Below are 23,890 nucleotides of genomic sequence, written 5' to 3' on the forward strand. Positions count from 1 at the left end.
AATCCTTATATATTGTGGTCTTCCGGTGAGGAAGCCGATGATTCAATTGCAGAGGGAGATACAGAGGCACAGATTTTGTAGCTTATCAATCAGGACTGTGAGAATGGTGGTATTAAATGCTGAGCTATAGTCAACAAATAGCATCCTGACATAGGTATGTGTATTGTCCAGATGATCTAAGGCCGTGTGAAGAGCCAAAGAGATCGTATCTGCCGTAGATCTATTGTGCTGATAGACAAATTGCAGAGGGTCCAGGTTCTTGCTGAGGCAGGTGTTGATTCAGGCCATGACCATGCTGTCAAAGCATTTCATCACTATAGATGTGAGTACTACTGGGCAATAATCATTAAGGTAGCTCATACTACTCTTCTTAGGCACTGGTATAATTGTTGCCATTTTGAAGCAAGTGGGAAATTACTACTGTAGCAATGAGAGGTTGAAAATGCCTTGAATACACCCACCAGTTGGTTGGCACAAGTTTTCAGAGCCTTACCAGGTACTCCATCGCAGCCTGCCGCCTCGCGAAGGTTCATCTTCTTGAAAGAGCCTGACATCGGCTTCCGAGACAGAGATCACAGAGTCACCAGGTAAAACAGGGATCTTCACAGCTGTAGTTACATTCTCCCTTTCAAAGCGGGCATAGAAGGTGTTGAGCTCATCTGGTGGTGAAGCAAGGCTGCCATTCGTGCTATCGGGTTTTGCTTTGTAGGAAGTAACATTCAAGGTGACGGTTAATGCCTTAAATTCTTCGTAGTCCTAACTTTGTTTCATTTGCACTCCTGGCTGTTTCTGGCATCGCCAAGCCTGAATGCTTGAAACTGCTGTGAGCAAAACAGTTCTGAATTGTTTTATTGCTTATTTCTCACAAACTGTCAATGACAAAAATCACTGCTTTTTGTAAACAAATGCACGCAACTGACATTATTTGAAAAATAGTTTGCTCAAAGCATGAATGTAGTGTCTTAATGTCTGCACAAGTTCACGCGACTGACACTAGTTAGAACCTTAAACACAAAATAATCTGCAGATGCTGGAGTCAAAGCAACACTCACAACACACTGGAGGAACTCAGCAGGTCGGGCAGCATCCGTGGAAACGATGAGTCAACGTTTCGGGCCGGAACTCTTCGTCAGGACTGTAGAGGGAAGGGGCAGAGGCCCTATAAAGAAGGTGGGGGGAGGGTGGGAAGGAGAAGGCTGGTAGGTTCCAGGTGAAAAACCAGTAAGGGGAAAGATAAAGGGGTGGGGGAGGGGAAGCAGGGAGGTGATAGGCAGGAAAGGTGAAGAAAGAATAGGGGAAAACATAACGGGTAGTAGAAGGAGGCGGAACCATGAGGGAGGTGATAGGCAGCCGGGGGAGGGGGCAGAGTGGAATAGGGGTAGGGGAAGGGAGGGGGAGGGAATTACCAGAAGTTGGAGAATTCTATGTTCATACCAAGGGGCTGGAGACTACCTAGAGGGTATATGAGGTGTTGCTCCTCCAACCTGAGTTTAGCCTCATCATGGCAGTAGAGGAGGCCATGTATGGACATATCTGAATGGGAGTGGGAAGCAGAGTTGAAGTGGGTGGCTACTGGGAGATCCTGTCTGTTTTGGTGGACGGAGCGGAGGTGCTTGACGAAGCGGTCCCCCAATCTGCGTCAGGTTTCACCGATGTAGAGGAGGCCACACTGGGAGCACCGGATGCAATAGATGACCCCAACAGACTCACAAGTGAAGTGTTGCCTCACTTGGAAGGACTGTTAGGGGCCCTGAATGGTGGCAAGTGAGGAGGTGTAGGGACAGGTGTAGCACTTGCATTTACAGGGATAAGTGCCAGGTGGGAGATCCGTGGGGAGGGACGTGTGGACCAGGGAGTCGCGGAGGGACCGATCCTTCACTTGTGAGTCTGTTGGGGTCATCTATTGCATCCGGTGCTCCCGGTGCGGCCTCCTCTACATCGGTGAAACCCAACGCAGATTGGGGGACCGCTTCGTCGAGCACCTCCGCTCCATCCGCCAAAACAGACAGGATCTCCCAGTAGCCACCCACTTCAACTCTGCTTCCCACTCCCATTCAGATATGTCCATACTACCATGATGAGGCTAAGCTCAGGTTGGAGGAGCAACACCTCATATACCACCTAGGTAGTCTCCAGCCCCTTGGTATGAACGTACAATTCTCCAACTTCTGGTAATTCCCTCCCCCTCCCTTCTCCTACCCCTATGTCACTCTGCCGCCTCCTTCTACTACCCATTGTGTTTTCCCCTATTCCTTCTTCACCCTTCCTGCCTATCACCTCCCTGCTTCCCCTCCCCACCCCTTTGTCTTTTCCCTTACTGGTTTTTCACCTGGAACCTACCAGCCTTCTCCTTCCCAACCTCCCCCCACCTTCTTTACAGGGCCTCTGCTCCTTCCCTCTACAGTCCTGATGAAGGGTTCTGGCCCGAAATGTCAACTGATCTTTTCCACAGATGCTGCCCGACTTGCTGAGTTCCTCTGGCGTGTTGTGGGTGTTACTAGTTAGAACCTGTTCGGCAAATCTCCTGCCCCAAATAAATGGCATAAGGTTCCGCATAAAGGAAGGAAACCAATTTTCATGATTAGTTTTTGTTCCTTAAGAGTTGTCCCAAATAAGCGGCTTCCCCGATCAACCGATGGCCCAATTCATTGTATTACTCTGGATGCTCCTGTGAAGAGAGAATTCTAATGTTGGACATTGCCTCACACTGGTCTGTGGTGCCCTGGTTCCAGTTTCTGAATGGCTGCAGAACTGGAACCGGGCTCCTTCATTAACACAAGAGATTCTGCAGACAACACACATCAAAGTTGCTGGTGAACGCTGCAGATGCTGGACATCAGAGTAACACACAGAAAATGCTGGAAGAACTCTGCAGGCCAAGCTGCACCTATCTCCATTGATGAACAGTCACTGAAATGAGACCTCGATGATCATTGTTGCCTGAAAAGTCTGAAAAGAAACAGAATAATGAAAAATTAAAGCATAGAAAAAAATCATTTTTTGTATGTAGATGATTTACTTTTATCATGTTATTGAAGGGTGTGGAAAGCGACTTTGATTTCTCCAGCTTCTGGTAATTATTCTCCTCTCCCTTCATCTCCCATTTTTTCAGTTACCCACTACGACCCTGTCCTACCTGTTCTCTTATCCTCACCTGCCTATCACCTCCCCCTGGTGCCCCTCCTCCTTTCTTCTCTCCCATGGTCCAACCTCCTCTCCTATCAGGTTCCTTCTTTTCCATCTATCATCTCCCAGCTTCTTACTTCATTCCCCCTCCCTCAACCAGCTGGCTTCACCAATCACCTTCTAGCTTGTCTTGCCTCTCCTCCCCCCACAGTCTATTGTGGCTCCTTCCCCTTCTTTCCCAGTTCTAAAGAAGGGCCTCATCCCGAGCCGTTGACTGCCTATTTCCCTCCACAGACGCTGCCTGACCTGCTGAGTTCCTCCAGCATTTTGTGTGTGTTCCTCTGGGCTCAGTCATTGACTGGTGCAGTTTCATCACAGATCCTCCTCACTTGGGCTGGGTGGATTTGGCGCCGTTGTCCCTGTTGGTCAAGTTTGCTAAGACTTGGGTTTACTTTCACTTCTTCCAATGCAGCATGAAAAATCTTGTCCTCCTCCTTTGAGATTAAAAAAAGATTAGGTTTTTATTTGTCTCACATGCATCAAAATATCAAAATATACAGTGAAATGTGGCATTTGTGTCAAAGCAAGTCACGAAGGGTCTCGGCCTGAAACGTCGACTGCACCTCTTCCTACAGATGCTGCTTGGCCTGCTGCGTTCACCAGCAACTTTGATATATGCAGCAAGGATTGGGCTGGGCATCCCACCAGTGTCGCCACGCTTCCAGTGCCAACATAGCTTGTCCACAACACACTAACCATAGCCGTGCGTCTTTGAACTGGGGGAGGAATCCAGACTCCCAGAGTAAACCCACGCGGTCACGGGGAGAATGTACAGGCAGCGGCGGGAATTGAACCCCAGTCGATGATCACTGGTGCTGTAAAGAGATGCTCTAACTGCTTCGCTACCCTGCCTCCCTTAGCGCATTGTATTTTGTGTGTAACAACAAAGAATTTCACCTCGCATATGACAGTGATAATAAACATGATTCGAATTCTGATACTGCCCACACAAGCAATGTTTTGTGGCCTCCAGCCATCTCCAAACCTTGCAGCCAATAAAATACTCCGGAAACATAGTCATTGTCAGAAACTATGCAGCTGGCCTGGACTTAGAGTAAAGTTTTAATGATATTACTTTAGGGATATAAGTATTGACAGGGGCAAGGGAGTCAATACTCTTCCAATAAAGTATCCTGCAAATATTAGTGAAACTGTCTGTTCACACTCTGCCAGGTATGGAACACTGACTGATGCCCCATTTAGTCTGTCTCTGCTCTTTTGTGTGTACAGTGTGCTGATCATGTGAGATTTCTCTGACTTCAGTCGAACATATGCAGGTCATCCTATACAGGAAATGTTAAAATCACGTACTGTATATAGACGATCCCTTATTTATGTGGGGTAGGGGGGGGAGCGTGGTTGGTTGGGTGGGTGTGGTAATTTGCAACTTCCCGTAACACGAGGCTATGTCATCTGAGCATGTGTTGATTTATTTACTTTTTAATATATATATGCCTTGAGAACAATCTTGGTTCTGTATTTTAAGATTTGGGTAGTGATTTGTGGATTTCTGTAAGGACGAATGGCCATAGCACAGGGGTTGCCTGTATTTGGAATGGCGGCCGTGAAGAATATACTGGTTTACCTGATGTTTACAAGAAACCCTGGTCAGAATCTCATGAGTGTAATTTGTTGATCATGGCCCAGTATATTGATAATTCCAAAAATGTACAATACCGTGGTCGAAGACTAGTACGTATAGTATTCAAGTCTTCTCCACATTACAGGAAGATATCTGAAGCCCCACAGCAGCTGGTCAATCCATTCTGTCCACCTCCCAAGCTCTCATATGTATGGGTATTCGAAGTCCAAAGTATAAATTATAGGAGAGCAAGAGTGCGTACCTGTCCCCACATTGAGATTCTTTTTCTTGCAGGCATAATCAGTAAATCTATAGAATAGTAACTGTAAACAGGATTGATGCAAGAGCATAGAAGACAGCAAACTGTGCAAATGCAAACATAAATAAGTAGCAATAAATAACAAGAGCATGAAATAACAAGGTAGGGTTCTTAAAGTGAGATTATTAGTTGTGGGAACTTCTCAGTAGATGAGTGTAGTTATCCTCTTTTGTTCAAGAGCCTGATGGTTGAGGGGTAGTAACTGTTCTTGAACCAATTTGTAAACTGGGGAGGACCTGTTACCAGTCACAATTGATTATATGTGGTGTGATAGACACAGTATGCTGACTGCAATATTTTACTCACAGTTTTCCAATCACGTGTGGGCACGTGGCCAAGTGGTTAAGGCATTCGACTAGCGACCTGAAGGTCGTGAGTTCGAGCCCCAACCGAGGCAGCGTGTTGTGTCCTTGAGCAAGGCACTTAACCACACGGTGCTCTGTGACGACACTGGTGCCGAGCTGTATTGGCCTTTGCCCTTCCCTTGGACAACATTGGTGCCGTGGAGAGGGGAGACTTGCAGCATGGGCAACTGCTGGTCTTCCATACAACCTTGCCCAGGCCTGCGCCCTGGAGAGTGAAGACTTCCCAGGCGCAGATCCATGAAGTCACAAGACTAATGGATGCCTTATAAATTCCAATCACACTTTCAAGAGATGTACACTGACTATATCTCTATTGCAGTCTGATGCAGACAATCACCTGTTTTTAATATACAAACCAATTTTCTGCTGTCCTTTAACACAACCCATTCTTCGTTTTCTCACCAGGATTTGCTGCATTTGACGGAGGCTGACCTGAGACAGCTGGGAATTCAGAATCAGACACACAGAACTTATATTGTATCCAACATTTCCCTCCTCCAGGAGAGGGAGAGACAGAAAGGTATTTCATCACAAGATCAAACTCGTCCATTGTTCTGTTGTGTGTGTGTGGAAAGAACTACTGTAGCTGTTTACAAGCTAATGTACAGATTTTAGATTTGTTTAAGACCATAAGACATAGGAGGCCATTTGGCCCATTGAGCCTGCACTGCCATTCCATCATGGCCGATTTATTTTCCCTCTCAACCCCAGTCTCCTGCCTTCTCTCCATAATCTCTTGACACCCTTTCTAATCAAGGACCTATCAACCTCCACTTTAATATACCCAATGACATGGCCTTTTCAGCTGTCTGTGGCAATGAGTTCCAGAGATTTGCCATCCATTGGCTAAAGAAGCTCCTGCTCGTCTCCGTTCTAAAAGAGTGTTCTTCCACTCTGAGTCGGTGCCCTCTGGTTTTATCGATTATCTTTGGACATAGGACAATATTTAGTTATGTTGGGCACCCATCTTATTAATGTTAACCTCCTTCATCATAATACCTGGGCAAAAAAAAATACATACTAATTGGTCAGTTAGTGGGTACCAACCTTATGTCTGAGTCAGATGGTTGTGATTCAAGTCCCACTGCTGAAAGTTAAATGTAATGGTAGTCTGACAACTGAGTGAGTGCAGCTCTTGCCAGAGGTTCTATGGCCCTCCCCTCCTCAGATCCCATAGAGGTATCTGTCAAAGAGCACAGGGGTTTTCCCCAGTGTCCCATTTAATATTTCTCCTGAACTAACAAGTATTTGGTGTATCCTGCTTCCGGAGGGAGTGACAGAAATGAATTCCATCACAAGATAATACAAAAGTAGAATCAGAATCAGGCTTAATATCACCAGCATCTGTCGTGAAATTTGTTAACTTTACGGCAGCAGTACAATGAAATACATGATAAATCAATATAGAGCAAAAAATGAATTACAGTAAGTATATATATGTTTATTAAATAGTGAAAGTAAAATAAGCAGTGCAAAACAAAAAAAAAAGAGGTGAGGTAGTGTTCATGGGTTCAATGGCCATTTAGAAATCGGATGGCAGAGGGGAAGAAGCTGTTCCTGAATCACTGAGTGTGTGCCTTCAGGCTCCTGTATCTCCTTCCCTATGGTAACAGTGAGACGAGAACATGCCCTGGGTGATGGAGGTATGGAGGTCCTTAATGATGGACTCCACCTTCTGAAGGCACCACACCTTGAGGATATCTTGGATATTATGGAGGCTAGTACCCATGATGGAGCTGGCCAGTTTTACAATTTCTGCAACTTGCTTCGATCCCGTGCAGTCGCTCCGCCCCTCCCCCTCCCATACCAGCAGGTAATGCAGCCAGTCAGAATGATCTTCACAGTACACGTGTGGAGACTTTCCAGTATTTTAGTTGACAAACCAAACCTCTTCAAACTCCAAATGAAGTATAGCCACAGTCTTGCCTTCTTTATAGCTGCATCAATATTTTGTGTACAGGTTAGGAAACATAATACACATGGTCCAAATTTTAGAGAACAACAGCAAATGGTGAACACATAAGATGCTGGAGGAACTCAGCAAGTCAGCAGCATCTATGGTGGTCTTCCTTTTTAATGCTATACACAAAGCATTAACACTTCTTCACTCCTGTAGGGAACCCCTCCCATAGTGAAGGCCATCATAATATTTGCCCTTATAATTTGCTTGCAAAACATTGGGACATCAACGGTTTATTTCCCTCCATAGATGCTGCCTGACCTGCTGAGTTCCTCCAGCATTTTGTGTGTGTGTGTTCCTCTGGATTTCAGCATCTGCACACTCTCTCATGTTTAGTAAATGCTTAAATCTTAAGATGAGGCACAGAGAGTAACATGTAATACAAGTTAAAATTTCAGGTCAAAATCTTTTTATTGGGTCCAAATTAAGCACAAATAAAGGTCTTTGCTCTCAATCTTCATTAGATATTGTTAAGACCAATTACTAGGCTGCCATTCCAACCCCGAGTGCTCTTGTGTGGAGTTCACACATTCTCTCTGTGACAATGTGCACCTCTTGGTGTTCCACTTTCCACGCAGATCTCAAAGATGAACCAGTTGGTGGTTAAATTATCGTGATCAAGTGACTCTCGTGGGCAAGTGAATGTTAAAATCTCGGGGTGTTGATGAAAATAAAACAAGGGATTACTGATTGAAAGTCATCATCATCATCACTGTGTGTCATGTCATATGATGTAGGTGGAAGATTATGGTCTATGACCATGATTTTTCTACACAAGTGGTTTGCCATTGCCTTCTTCTAGACAGTGTCTTTATAAGACGGGTGAACCCAGCTATTATCAACACTCTTCAGAGATTGTCTACCCGGCGTCAGTGCTCACATAACCGGGGCTTCCGACATGCATCAGCTGCTCATATGACTGGCCACCGCCCGCTCCCATGGTTTCAGGTGACCCTGATCGGTGGGGTGGGGCTAAGCAGATGTTACACCATGCCCAGGGGTGACGCGCAGGCTAGTAGAGGGAAGGAGTTCCTTGCTCCTCCTTCGGTAGAGACGTATCTCCACCCCACCACCCTGTGCAGACTAATTGGGCTAAAGGGTCCGTATCTGCAATACATAGCTCTGTGACGTTTGGAATCCGAAGGGCATGACTGGATTCAGTCGTGGAGGAAGGTACTCTCACAGTATTTAAAAGATGTTTAGACAAGCACTTTAATCACCCAGGCATAGAAGGCTATGTATGGACCAGATGCTCGTATATATGGAATTGGTATAGATAGATACCTGTTGGTCAGCACAGGCATGATGGGCCAGAGGGTCTCCTTCTGTGCCCTATGACTGTGATCGCACAGCAGCGAATAGCTTGGAGATGAATCATATTTTGCACAGCAATCCAAGTTACTTGGAATTGGTTTATCATTGTCACATGTACAGTGAAAAGCTTGTCTTGCATATTGTTCTTACAGATCAAATCATTACACAGTGCATCAAGGTAGAAGATAAAGAGATTAAAGATTAGCTCTATTTGTCATTTGTACATCACAATATACAGTGGAAGGTGTTAGCGTCAATGAGTCCAAGGATTATGTATTACAAGGACTTTGTCCTGGGGGCTGTCTCCACACCTCTAGCGGCAGCACGGCGTGCCCACACAGCTCTTTAACCGTCTCACATATGTCTTTGGAATGTGGGAGGAAATCAGAGAACCTGGAGGAAACCTAAGTCGTCACAGGGAGAACGTACAAACTCCGTCCAGACAGTGGCAGGAATTGAGCTCCTGTTGGTGATCACGGGCGCTGTAAAGCATTGTGCTAACCACTACACTACCGTGTCACCTGGTGTAAGGTAAAATAATAACTGAATATAGAATGCAGTGTCAGACATCCCACCCTGCAAAAACTCATTTCAGGGAGGTAGCACCATCAATTTACGGGAGACTCCCGGAACTTCCGGAGAAGTGGGATGTCTGCAATAGAGTAGCTCCTTAGCAGCCAGCCAGCTAGTTTAAATAACGTTAGCTATGCTAATGAACGAATGGCACCTGTTAAACTCACCTCAACGTGTCTTTTACAGTCTTAACCCACCATGGGCAATAGAAAAGTCACTGTTGCAAACAGTGCAGCGAGCAACACTGTCATTATTTTTGACCCCTATTAGGCAGGGGTACACTTTAGGGTAATCTGGGGTGACGTACGTTTTATATTTTTTTTTGGAACACTCTCCCATGGCACGCTCTCTCTCTCGTGGTCGCTCACGCGCTCTCGCTTGCTTTCTCTTGCTCGCTTGCTCTCAAAAAATTGATTTCCGTGATATTGTATATAATTTGTGGGCATCAGGGAGCTACTATTAATATGCGGGAGACTCCTGGAACTTCCGGGAGAAGTGGGATGTCTGCAGTGTAACAGCTACAGAGACAGTGAAGTGCAGATAAACAATAAGATAATAACGAGGTAAATTGTGAGGTCAAGAGTCCATTTTATCACACAAGGGAGTGGCATGATGGCATATCAATTAGCGAATCACTTTACAGTGCCATCAATCACTGACTGGGGTTGAATATTCCTCCACTGTCTGTAAGGAGTTTGTACATTCTCCCTGTTACCAGGAACAGGTTAAGGTTTAGAGACAGGGATGTGGGGGAGTTAGAGGTCAAGCCAGAGCCTAGACTTCTACTCCACACTTTGCGTCCGAGGGCCAGCGACATGGATGTGTGTTGAAGTTGTCAGGGGAGGGGAGGGAACAGGCCAGTGAGGACAAGGACTGGTCGAACCCCCACCCCCCCAAATCAGCAAGAAGTTGGCAAGTTCCAGGATCAGTGTTGCATCCAGGTATGAGGTCAGTGACTCCTAGGCTGGCAAGCTGGCGAGACCGGAGTTCGAGGCCTAACGTTCAGGATCCTGTCATTAGCGAGTACGGAGTTCGAGGCCTGGTGTTCCGTGTCCTCATTCGTTGTTACCAGCGGGTCCTGGGGTCGATTCCAAAGACATCGGAAGTCAGTCACATGCAGGTCTGGAGGTGGAGTATCAATAGACAAAGCCCTAGGTCTATAAGTCCACTGTTAAAGTCAAAAGTCCAGTGTCATTTTGGTCGCAGTATCCATTCCACCTCAGGCCAATACCAATCAGGCTTTAGATGATCTGAGCAATGGGATCAACATGCACGAAACAGCGCATCCTAACGCCTTCACCATCGTTTTGGGAGATTTTAACCTGGCCAGGCCAATTTGAAAAAATCGCTACCATCAACAGATCACTTGCAATACCAGAGGAAACAACACACTTGACCATTGCTACACCACCATCAAGAATGCCTACCGTGCTATTCCACGCCCTCACTTCAGGCAGTCTGATCACCTGGCTGTACTTCTACTCCCTGAGTATAGGCAGAGACTGAAGACTGTAGCACCAGTAGTGAGGACCAAGAAGGTATGGACAAGGGAAGCACAGGAGCGACTACAGGACCGCTTTGAATCGGTGGACTGGACTGTATTCAGGGATTCATCTTCAAATCTGGATGAGTATGCGGCAGTTGTTACCGACATCATTAAAATCTGTGTGGATGAGTGTGTGCCTACAAAGACCTACTGAACATTCCCAAACCAAAAACCGTGGATGAACCAGGAGGTACGTTGTCTGCTGAAGGCCAGATCTGTGGCATTCAAGTCTGGTGATCCAGATCTGTACTAGAAAACAAGGTATGATTTGCGGAAGGCTATTTCAAGGGCAAAATTATCGAACGAGGTTGGAGGCGATATTGGATGCACGACAACTCTGGCAGGGCTTGCAAGACATTACTTCCTATAAAGCAAAACCCAATAGCATGAATGGCAGCGATGCTTCACTACCAGATGAACTCAATGCTTTATATGCCCACTTTGAAAGGGAGAACACAACTATAGCTGGGAAGATCCCTGCTGTACCCAGTGACCTGTGATCTCTGTCTCAGAGGCTAATCTTAGACTGTCTTTAAAGAGAGTGAACCCTCACAAGGCAGAAGGTCCCAATAGAGTACCTGGTAAGGCTCTGAAAACCTGTGCCAACCAACTAGCAGGAGTACTCAAGGACATTTTCAACCTCTCACTGCTACGGGCAGAAGTTCCCACTTGCTTCAAAAAGGCAACAATTACACCAGTGCCAAAGAAGAATAATGTGGGCTGCCTTAATGACTATCGCCCGGTAGCACTCACATCCACAGTAATGAAATGCTTTGAGAGGTTGTTTATGACTAGACTAAACTCCTGCCTCAGCAAGGACCTGGACCCATTGCAATTTGCCTATTGCCACAATAGGTCAACGGCAGACACAATCTCAATGGCTCTCCATGAGGCTTTAGACCACCTAGACAACACAAACACCTATGTCAGGATGCTGTTCATCAACTATAGCTCAGTATTTAATACCATCATTCCCACAATCCTGATTGAGAAGTTGCAGAACCTGGGCCTCTGTACCTCCCTCTGCAATTGGATCCTCGACTTCCTAACTGGAAGACCACAATTTGTGTGGATTGGTGATAACATCTCCTCGCTGACAACTAACACTGGTGCACCTCAGGGGTGTGAGCTCAGCCCACTGCTCTACTCTTTATACCCATGACTGTGTGGCTAGGCATAGCTCAAATACCATCTATAAATCTGCTGACGATACAACCATTGTTAGTGAAATCTCAGGTGGTGACAAGAGGGTGTACAGGAGTGAGATATGCCAACTAGTGGAGTGGTGTCACGGCAACAACCTGGCACTCAACGTCAGTCAGACAAAGGAGCTGATTGTGGACTTCAGGAAGGGTAAGATGAAGGAACACATACCAATCCTCATAGAAGGATCAGAAGTGGAGAGAGTGAGCAGCTTCAAGTTCCTGGATCTAACCTGATCCCAATATATTGATATAGTTATAAAGAAAGCAAGACAGCAACTATACTTCATTAGGCATTTGAAGAGATTTGGCATGTCAACAAATACACACAAAAACTTCTATAGTTGTACTGTGGAGAGCATTCTGACAGGCTGCATCACTGTCTGGTATGGAGGGGCTACTGCACAGGACCGAAAGAAGCTGCAGAGGGCTGTAAAATTAGTCAGCTCCATCTTGGGCACTAGCCTACAAAGTACCCAGGACATCTTTAGGGAGCGGTGTCTCAGAAAGCCAGCGGCCATTATTAAGGACCTCCAGCATCCAGGGCATGCCCTTTTCTCACTGGTAGTCTCAGGCAGGAGGTAACAGAAGCCTGAAGGCACACACTCAGCGATTCAGGAACAGCTTCTTCCCCTCCGCCATCCGATTCCTAAATGGACATTGAACCCTTGGACACTACCTCACTTTTTTAAATATATAGTATTTCTGTATTTTGCACAATTTTTAATCTATTCAATATATGTATACTGTATAAAGTATACAGAATAAAATTTATTTATTTATTTATTTATTATTATTATTTTACTTCTAGATTATGTATTGCATTGAACTGCTGCTGCTAAGTTAACAAATTTCACATCACAGGCCGGTGATAATAAACTTGATTCTGTAAGTCTGTGAATTTACTGGAGACTGGTGCTGACCTGTCCTGGAACTGGTGAACTGTCTGGGTATGTGTGTGGGTGAGTAGGAGGGAGGAATGGAGCTGTTTTGTTGTTGTTTTGGTTTGTTGCTGTTGTTGTGTTGAACACGCAGGACGTATTATGTTGGCGGTAGAATGTGTGGCAACGCTTGCAGGCTGTCCCCAGTACATCCCTAGGTTGTGCTGGTTGTTAATGCAAAAGATGGATTTCACTGTATGTTTTGATATACATGTGATCAATAAATGGATCGAAATTGGAATAAAAAATTGATTGTCAAGTGCCTCCCCAATGCTTACAGCTTCAACGCATTGTTGTTCTAAACTCTGCATCAGTTTCCTTTCAGGGTGTGAATTAAAAATCCTGGCAAAAATCCTAGGTGTGACTTGGGGTTCACCAGGGAGCGTCTAATAGACTGATAATTGTAGTATTCCGAGGTTGGGAAATATAAATGTCTGATGATAATAACAATACCTGTTACAACATAGCAGGTTTACTGTAATTTTTTGTAGCACGTAAACACTGTGGTCTTAATTAGATTAATTAGTCACATGTACATTGAAACATACAGCGAGATGCATGGTTTGTATTAACAATCAACACAATCTGAGGATGTGCTGGGGGCAGCCCGCAAATGTTGCTTCGCTTCTGGCACCAAGGTAACATGCACCACGGTGTTCAGCAGAATAACATGTAGCAAGACAGGTGCAACAACAGCAAAACAAACTCCTTCCTAACCCGCCTCCCACACTCCATCGAGGAGCACTAATCCTTGTGCGTTTGCCTATATTACAACCCTACACATCCGGTGGTGGGTCATCTTGACCTTGTCATTGTTTTGTATAAGAATCTCTTCCCGCTGCTGTCATCAGGAAGATGGTACAGGAGCCTCAGGATTCACACCACCAGGTTCGGGAACAGTTACTACCCCTCAACCATCAGGATCTTGCACTAAGGGTGATGACTTCACTCAGCTTCACTCGTCCCATCATTGAAATGTACAGTATATGAATTCACTTTCAAGGACTCTTTCATCTCGTGTCTTGATATTTATTGCTTATTTAGTTATCATTTCTTTCTTTCTTTCTGTATTTGCAATTTGTTTTCTTTTGCACACTGGTTGAACTCCCAGTTGACGCAGTTTTTCATTGATTCTGTTATGGTTCCTATTCTATAGATTTGTTGAGTATGCCCACAAGAAACTGAATCTCAGAGTTGTATATAGTGGCACTTTCAGGGACTCTTATCTTACGTTCTTGATATTTATTATTTGTTTATTGTTATTTATTTTGTATTTGCGCAGTTTGTTGTCTTCTGCACTCTGATTGAGCACCCAAGTTGGGCTGTCATTTGTTGATTCTGTTATGGTTACTATTCTATAGATTTATTGAGAATGCCCGCAAGAAAATGAACATCAGGGTTCTAAACGGTGACATATATGTACTTTGATAATACATTTACTTTGAACTTTGAGTGGCTTCCTGGACTATCTTGTAGAAGTTTCAGAGTCAATGTTGTCATTGGCTGTGGTCACATGTTAGAGGTATACTGACATAGATAGTTGCTGGAAAACTCAATGGCTGGTCTGCCTGCAACTGCCTGGTCTTTGAGTGTAAGATGTTCGCAATCAAGTGCTGCCCTTTGGCATGGACCAGAGTGGAGGTGAACATGCTGAGGGATGCCTTGAAACTTGGTGCAGCCGCTGCAGAGTGGGGAAGACCCGCAGGATCCTGCTGCCACTGGTCAGTGAAATGTACTGGACACAGTGCAACAACCAAACCAGTGCTTCACAGAGGAAGTCTTTCACACGTGGGCTTCCTGAATTAACTACACATCAAACTTTAATGCTGTGAAGAGCAAAGAAGTGGTTAGAACATAGAACACTACAGCACAGTGCAAGCACATCAGCTGATGATGTTGTGCCAATTCTATAACCTGCTCTATGAGCAATCTAACCATTCCCTCCTGTTTAATCCTCCTTTTCTCCACCATCCACCTGCCTACCAAAGAGTTTCTTAAATGGCCCGAATGTATTTCCCTCTACCACCATCCTGGGCAAGGTGTTCCATGCACTCATCACTCTCTGTGTAAAAAAAAACTTACTTCTGGCATTCCCCCATACTCTCCTTCAATCACCCTACATCACCCCCACATTAGCCACTTCCTCCCTGGGAAAAAGTCTCTGGCTGTCCACTTGATCCAGGCTTCTGACAATTTTGTACACCTCTATCCAGTTGTTCCGAAGTCTGAACATCAGAAAGCTAGAAATGCTGGAGATCTGAAGTAGCGACAGGGAGTGGTGAAAACGTCACAGGAGGAGACTTGCAGAGTCAGTGTCTCTCGGGTTCAATGCTGTGAGTTTGCAATTTCTCCCAGTGTCCACAAGAGTTCCCTCCAAGTGTTGCCATACCCAAAGACGTCAGCTTGATAGGTTAACCAACCGATGTAAGTGCCCCTTATGGGTAGGTGAGGGGTGGAACCTGGGGGGAGTGGATGAGATTGAGTTTGTTTATTTATTTATTTAGAGCTACAGCACAGAATGGGCCCTTCCGGCTCACTAAGCCACACTGCCCAGCAACCCGGCCTAATCACAGGACAATTTACAATGACCGATTAACTTACTGACCTGTGGGAGGAAACCAGGGCACCTCGAGAAAACCAAGGTGCGCGTGGAAAGAACGTGCAAAGTTTCTTACCAAGCACGCCAGAATTAGTCTGACTGTAATAGTGTACCATGTTATCGTGGCGTTCAAGTTCAAATTCAACTTTAATTGTCATTCAACCATACACGTGTATACAGCTAAACGAAGCAGTGTTCCCCTAGGGCCAAGATGCAAAACACAGTACATAACATCATACACAACATGTATAGTTACGATGCAGGGAGAATTTTTTAAAAAAGGATTAATTTAGGAATTGTGTAAATGTGGCTCTATGATACCAAGTCAGGCAGTATCTGTGAAAAGAGAAATAAAGTCAATCTTTCAGATCGAAGAAAATTGATAAAGAAAGATGCTACGGTACGGTTGTGCACTTAGAGAATGTGAGTGAAACAGGCTTTAATTTGAACCAAAAGAGAAGATCAGTAGCTCGGGTTAGCTGCTTGTTTGTAGGGTTGTTTGCCAAGCCTCGAGGTTAGGTCACAAACGTTTTGACACCAATCATGGTGACATCATGAGTGTTGTTTCTGCCAAGTGCTCGCGTTTATATTGGTCTGCCTTGTTCTGACTGGTTGGCTGTCGTGCTGACCGTTAGTCTCTGCTGGGTCCCGGCCAACTAGATAGCTGAGTGATCTCCACTGGCCAATATCCCTGGTTATCGGTCATTGTGAGGATTGGATCCTTGGCCCTGATCTGGCAGATGCATATGTTCATAAAGTACATCCAGTTCAATATGCTTGCTATTGGAGTTTAATTTGAACCTTTAGTAAACCATTTAAAATTCAGAAGGCAGAATGCATGACAATATGATTGAAGTTATGCTCATGACCCAAACGGACTCAGAAGATTATTTGAGGATGTAAATCTTTGTAAGTCCATCACATGCAAAAGCCCTCCCCACCACTGGAGCACTGCCACAAGAAAGCAGCATCTATTATCAAGGACTTCATCATCCAGGTCATGCTCTCTTCTTGCTACTACCATCGGGCAGGAGGTACAGGAGCCTCAGGTCCCACACCACCAGGTCCAGGAAAAATTATTACCCTTCAACCATCAGACTTCTGAACCAAAGTGGATAACTTCACTCACCCCAACACTGAACTGATTCCACAACCTACAGACTCACTTTCAAGGATTCTACAACTCATATTATCAGTATTATCTATTTACTTTTCTATTTATTATTGAAATGACTGTCCTATTTAGCACATTGGATGTTTGTCAGTCATTGTGTATAGTTTTTCATAAACTCTCTTGTATTTCTTTGTTTTTCTCTAAATGTCTGCAAGAAAATGGATGTCAGGATAGTATATGGTGACATTAGGTACTTAAATAATAAATTTACTTTGAACTTTGTTAGTAAGAAATTGCTATATTTTGATGTGTGAAGACTATAAGGTTCTACACATTTGTGGCAATGTGTCGATCAATAAATTTAGCAGAGACCAGACGGTGAACCAGGACTTTCCTGATCTGCCTGACACAAGGCAGTGCTGTCACCAACTAAGCCTTCAGGAGCATGAGTTTTGGCTGGAGAGTGTGACTTAGACCAGTTGGTGCAATCTAAGTTGGTCAGTTGCCCTCAAACTGTGCAACTAATGGTTGTGGAGGATATAACCCTGTTGTCAGCCTAACTCAGCACAATGTTCTTTTTTGATTTTCTAATTAGTTAAAATCCAGGCAAGGGTCAGAAATGTTAACATTTTGTTAGCTTTCTAAATGAAAAGTGCAAGGAATAGAGGAGAGTAAAGTCATAACAGAGGTCCCAATAGTCATAGTCATAGTCATAGTTATACTTCATTGATCCCGAGGGAAATTTGGTTTCGTTACAGTTGCACCAACCAAGAACAGAGTATAAATATAGCCATATAACACCATAAATAATTAAATAATAATATGTAAATTATGCCAGAAAATAAGTCCAGGACCAGCCTATTGGCTCAGGGTGTCTGACCCTCCAAGGGAGGAGTTGTAAAGCTTGATGGCCACAGGCAGGAATGACTTCCTATGACGCTCTGTGCTGCATCTCGGTGGAATGAGTTTCTGGCTGAATGTACTCCTGTGCCCACCCAGTACATTATGTAGTGGACGGGAGACATTGTCCAAGATGGCATGCAACTTGGACAGCATCCTCTTTTCAGACACCACCGTCAGAGAGTCTATTTCCATCCCTACAACATCACTGGCCTTACGAATGAGTTTGTTGATTCTGTTGGTGTCTGCCACCCTCAGCCTGCTGCCCCAGCACACAACAGCAAACATGATAGCACTGGCCACCACAGACTCGTAGAACATCCTCAGCACCGTCCGACAGATGTTAAAGGACCTCAGTCTCCTCAGGAAATAGAGACAGCTCTGACCCTTCTTGTAGACAGCCTCAGTGTTCTTTGACCAGTCCAGTTTATTGTCAATTCATATCCCCAGGTATCTGTAATCCTCCACCATGTCCACACTGACCCCCTGGATAGAAACAGGGGTCACCGGTACCTTAGCTCTCCTCAGGTCTACCACCAGCTCCTTAGTCTTTTTCACATTAAGCTGCAGATAATTCTGCTCACACCATGTGACAAAGTTTCCAACCGTAGCCCTGTACTCAGCCTCATCTCCCTTGCTGATGCATCCAACTATGGCAGAGTCATCAGAAAACTTCTGAAGATGGCAAGACTCTGTGCAGTAGTTGAAGTCCGAGGTGTAAATGGTGAAGAGAAAGGGAAAACACCGATTCTCTAACTTTTTCCAGTATCAATGAAAGGACATTGTCCGTTCCTCCATGAGCACAACCTCACTATTTTTGATCATTTTGAACTACTAATTTAATTTATTTTTATATATATATTTTAATTGTAATTTATAAAATATTTTGTGTACTGAACAGTAATCCTGCTGCAAAACAACAAATTTCTTTCCAAAATTTGCTAGTGATATTAAACTTGATTCTGATTCCCTTCATCAATACCAGACATGTTGGATATTTGCTTATTAAAACAGCTGATAATAGTTTTAGTGTAGAATTGCATTATTAAGAAAAAACAACTCATTAGGAATAAAACCTGGACCCCCATTGCCTTGTGCCTGTGGTGATTTGTTACCCAGCACTTTTTACCGTATTGAAGGAAATGTTGAAATCCACTTCGATGCTAGACATTGCAAAGCAAGGAGTCTTTAATACCTGAAGATTTTGTGATTCTGATTTATTTTAATTCAATTAAACTTAATTTCTAAATTCCATTAGATGTGTGGAGCCTTCTATCAGCAGGTGTCACTGGGAAAAGCTTCAATGCTTTATTAAAACAGGCAGGACCAGGATTGCTGGTGGACCTGTGCAGTGTTGTTTGAGTAAATTGAATGACATGCTAATGGCTTTATAGTGATTGTTGGTCAAATGTGCAGCTCTGACTGGATTCCTCAATGCCCACACCAGGGTGTGGCTAGGACTCAGATTATGTATCAGAACAGTTTCTAAACTGGCAGTGACGGCAGGAGCAACAATTTGGGACTGGGTCTGTAGAGAGAGAGAGATAGAGAGAGTATCTGAAGGGGTGGGGAGCAGGCTTTTTTTTAAAAAAAGAAAAACTTCATAAATAATTCTTCAGTGCTTTGATGTGTAATCTGGCAAAGAGCTGCAAACTGAGGCAACTATAAGCACACAGTCCAGTTGTGTGAAAGACAGTGGCTTCAGTGTGTGGCGTTCCATTTTAGTTTTTTAGAAGTCCTCATCATTTATTGGAGGTAAGTACAGGCTGTTTGTCAAGTTTGAGCTAACTTGAAAGTTTCTGTTAACTTTGTGTCCTACAGTACTTTCATCCATCTGATTATTCTTAAACCCCCATTGTACAGCAGCTGTGAGAATGAATAATGATTGTTTTTAAAGGCTTCTTCTTTAACATACAGAAATTTTTTGCTTGGAGTGGAATTTTCTTGTTAAGGTATGTGTTTTCCTGCAACTGGTTGTTACTGCTGTTTGCTGGTTTACTTGAGAAAATTCAGTGAATGATAAAGACTTGCCCTGGGGGCCACTGCTGCCGACATTCACGTTTGCTGAAAGATAAAAAGTGGCTGTCAGTGACTTTGATGGGAGACGTCCAAGGGTGATAATTGTGAGCTATATCCTTTATTCTGGTGAAGGTCATGGTGCATCTTAATATCCCGTGTCTGAACCCCTGTGAACATTGGCCAGATAAATGGTTGGTCTAAAGTTTAAACAGCGTGTGTAGTTTCTGTCAGTGCGAAATGCTAATTTTTTTTTATATAGCGCAAGTAGTATTTATTGCTTCAATACAACCCGCGTCTAAACTGCAAGGCTGGGAGTCTCTCTCACACACTCAGCTCGGGGGAGTGTTGTACTTAATCATCAGACATCTGAAGTAAAAAATGTTCTTTGAAAGTTTATATTGCTTTAACTTTACAGTCTATGCTTTCCTAAGGTAGCAGAGTTTCATGTCGATCTTTTAAGTTGCTTTCTTATTATTTAATATTATTGGCTCAAAGAGAAAACCCTTGTAGACTGAGTTGGTTTTAGATTTAAAAACATTTTGGGAAAGCCAGAGGTTGGGAGACATTTTCCTCCTGTTTGGTCTGAAACCTAACAGAAAACATTGTTCGCCCCCGTATTGTTCTACACAGAATGAATTGCTTTTTTGTAACGGTTCTTTGTGTGGGTTGAAGTGCCCCAGAGTCTGAAGTTTGTCCTGAGCTCATAAAATGGTGGCAATTTGTCAGCCTGATTCAATGAAGCTTATCTGGGGTTTGCTTTTAGGTTGTTTGGTCCATGGTTGGAATGTGACAATAGAAATCTGCTCCAGAAATGGGAAACAGCAGCAAAAGACGACAAGCATTGATGCACGTGGTTTGATAACACAAATGCAAGGTATATTCAGTAAATGCTTTTTAAGAACAGGTTTAGTCTGAAATATGAAGGTGCCTGTAAAATAATTTTGTTTGGCATTTGATATCCCAGAGGGGCCAAGGAATCACAGAGTCTCAATGGAACGCAGCAGGCCAGGCGGCATCTCGTCCTGATGAAGGGTCCCGGCCTGAAACGTCGACTGTACCTCTTCCTATAGATGCTGCCTGGCCTGCTGTGTTCCACCAGCATTTTGTGTGTGCGTTGCTTGAATTTTCAGCATCTGCAGATTTCCTTGTGTTTGCATAGAGTCTCAATATTGTGTAGAAACAGGCTTGGCCCACTATGTCAGCTGACCACCAACTACTCACAAGACCTTAAGATATAGGAACAGAATTAGGCCATTTGGCCCATCGAGTCTGCTGTGCCATTTCATCATGGCTGATCTGTCTCTCTCTCTCAGCCCCAGTCTCCTATCTTCTCCCCGTATGCCTTCATGCCCAAACTAATTAAGAATCTATCAATCTCTGCCTGAAATATACACAATGACTTGGTCTTCACAGCCACCGTGGCGAAGAATTCCACAGATTCACCACTCTCTGGCTAAAGAAATTCCTCCTCATCCCCATACTAAATGGATGTCCCTCTATTTTGAGGCTGTGCCCTCTGGTCCTAGACTCCCTACCACGGGAAACATCCTTTCCACATCCACTCTGTTGAGGCCTTTCAACATTAGATAGGTTTCAATGAGATCCCCCCTCATTCTTCTGAATTCCAGGGGGTACAGGCCCAGAGCCATCAAATGGTAACCCTTTCATTTCCGGAATCATGAACCTCCCCTGGTGCCTCTCCAATCTCAGCACATACTTTCTTAGATAAGGGGCCCAAAACAGCTCACTATACGCCAAGTGAGGCCTTACCAGTGCCTTATAAAGCCTCAATATTACATCCTTTATTTTATATTCTAGTCCTCTCAAAATGAATGCTAACATTGCACCTGCTTTCCTCGCCACCAACTCAACCTGCAAGTTAACTTACAGGGAATCCTGCACGTGGACTCCCAACTCCTTTGCACCTTGGAGTTTTCAATTTTCTCTCCATTTAAAAATCATCTCATCTAAACTAAGGACACAAGAGATTGTAGATGCTGGAATCTGGAGCAATAAACGTCTGTTGGAAGAATGTCCCAGGTTTGAACAGTATCTGGGGAGGGAAATGGATCGGATGTTTCAGGTTGAAACTCTGTATCAGTATCCCACAGATGCTTCTCGCTTCACTGAATTCCTTCAGCTGGTAGTTTGATATTCATCTATCTGTACTAATCACATTTACAAGAACCTTGTCTGGGAATGCAGGTGCTTGCATACTTCTGAAGTATGTGAGAGGACCCTCCTCCACCCATTCAGACAAGATGTTAAATTCCCAACCTCCTTTAGCTGACACCTCCAAGAGGACCACACCCTTGTCATTGGGTTTGGAGGCCTGCGTGCCTCAATGACCCAGAGAGCCATGTTGGCTGTATTCAGAGCCTTGTGCTTTGGCTCTTGGTAGAGTCACCCTTACCAAACAGGTCACAGGCTAGAGGCCAGACTAAGAGTGCTCCACTGGTCCTCGATGTTCGGGGGTTCAGCTCAGGCTTAACAACCTTGGCCGGTCAAAAAAATGGTTACGGGAACAGCAATGAAGAATCCTTCCATAGCTGTATGCAAGAGATGGAGCACCTTCATTGCTGCCCTAGAAGCCAGCAGCGTAGATAGATAGATAGATGTACTTTATTGATCCCGAGGGAAATTGGGTTTTGTTACAGTTGCACCAACCAAGAATAGACTATAACTATAGCAATATAAAACCATAAATAGTTAAATAATAATATGTAAATTATGCCAGATGGAATTAAGTCCAGGACCAGCCTATTGGCTCAGGGTGTCTGACCTTCCAGGGGAGGAGTTGTAAAGTTTGATGGCCACAGGCAGGAATGACTTCCTGTGACGCTCTGTGTTGCATCTCAGTGGAGTGAGTCTCTGGCTGAATGTACTCCTGTGCCCAACCAGTACATTATGTAATGAATGGGAGACATTGTCCAAGATGGCATGCAACTTGGACAGCATCCTCTTTTCAGACACCGCCGTCAGAGAGTCCGGTTCCATCCCCACAACATCACTGGCCTTACGAATGAGTTTGTTGATTCTGTTGGTGTCTGCTACCCTCGACCTGCTGCCCCAGTAATGGTCAGTAAGTAAGTTATAGCTGAAAACATTCTCCTCAGATTCCTTCTAAACCTTCCTCCCCTTACTCTAAACGTAGCCCCTCTAGTTTCAGATACCCAAACTCTGGGGAACAATCTCTAGCTAACTAACCCAACTGGTGTCCCTGTTTAACATTATTGTCATGTCCTGTGCAGATACAGAGAAAAGCTTGACTAGCATACTGTTTGTACAGTGCATTAAGGTAGAACAAGGTAAAACAATAACATTGCAGAATAAAGTGTAGCAGCTATAGGGAAAGTGCAGTGCAAGTAAACAATAAGAAGCAAGATCATAGATCTTAATGAGATAGATTGTGAGGTTAAGAGTCCATTTGTCATATTTAATAGTCTTATAACAGCAGAAGCTGTCCTTGAGTTTGGCAGTCTGTGTTCTCAGGATTTTGAGGGGAGAAGAGAGGATTTCAAGGATGGATGGGATCTTTGCTTATGCTGTTTGCTATACTGAGGCCTTGACGTATAGTCAGACTTCAAGGACGGGAGGATGGTTTCCATGACATGCTGAGCTTCGTACATTGCTATCTGCAGTTTCTTGATGTCATGTGCAGATCAATTGCCATACCAAGCTGTGATACACCCAAACAGGATGTTCTGTATGGTGTATTGATCAGTCATTAAAGACTGACAGGCACTTGCCCAGTTTCTTTAGCCTTCTGAGGAAGTAAAGACATTGGTGAGCTTTCTTGGCCGTGTTGTGTACATGGCTAGACCAGGACAAGCTCATAGTGACGGTCACTCCGAGATACTCAGTGGTCAGCATGGACAAGGTGGGTTAAAGAGCCACCTCGGTGACCTCTATGATTCTTCTAACCTTTCCTCTATAGTGCCACGCACCAGACTCCTGCTCTAAGGAAAACAAGCGCAGGTTTTCCAGTCTGTCCTACCACACGGGAAGAATATTGAAATCTGGGTGATTGGTTCCTCCCTCTGTGTCAAACCATCATCCAGCCTGTTCTATCACTCCGTTTGTGACATGCAGATATGCAAACACAAATTTTGGCTCAATTCCCTCACGGTCAATTAACCTGGGTTCTTGTTTGGAGGTGCTGCACCTGCTAATAATCTCAGCACAGACTGCACACTGACAAAGTGCTCTCTCTGGATATACAGATTGTTGGCTGGTGTAGACTGGGGGAAAATTGGCAGGTGGCCAGCTT

General features: G+C 44.4%; 1 protein-coding gene across 9 annotated transcripts in view; it reads left to right on the forward strand.

Annotated features, from left to right (window-relative positions):
* The window catches only part of bcar3 (BCAR3 adaptor protein, NSP family member), a 215,145-nt gene that overhangs the window by 89,276 nt on the left and 101,979 nt on the right, over positions 1 to 23,890 (forward strand). For 8 of the 9 annotated variants that reach the window (XM_063064628.1, XM_063064629.1, XM_063064627.1 and 5 more), the window contains one exon: positions 5,858 to 5,972. In XM_063064628.1, coding sequence (XP_062920698.1) covers positions 5,858 to 5,972 — 115 coding nt within the window. Of the gene's footprint in view, positions 1 to 5,857; positions 5,973 to 19,266; positions 19,357 to 23,890 lie in introns of those variants that run through there. The other variant, XM_063064632.1, reaches the window with a different exon arrangement.

Source organism: Mobula hypostoma, chromosome 12 (assembly GCF_963921235.1).
Source record: "Mobula hypostoma chromosome 12, sMobHyp1.1, whole genome shotgun sequence".
In the NCBI taxonomy this organism is placed as follows: Eukaryota; Metazoa; Chordata; class Chondrichthyes; order Myliobatiformes; family Myliobatidae; genus Mobula; species Mobula hypostoma.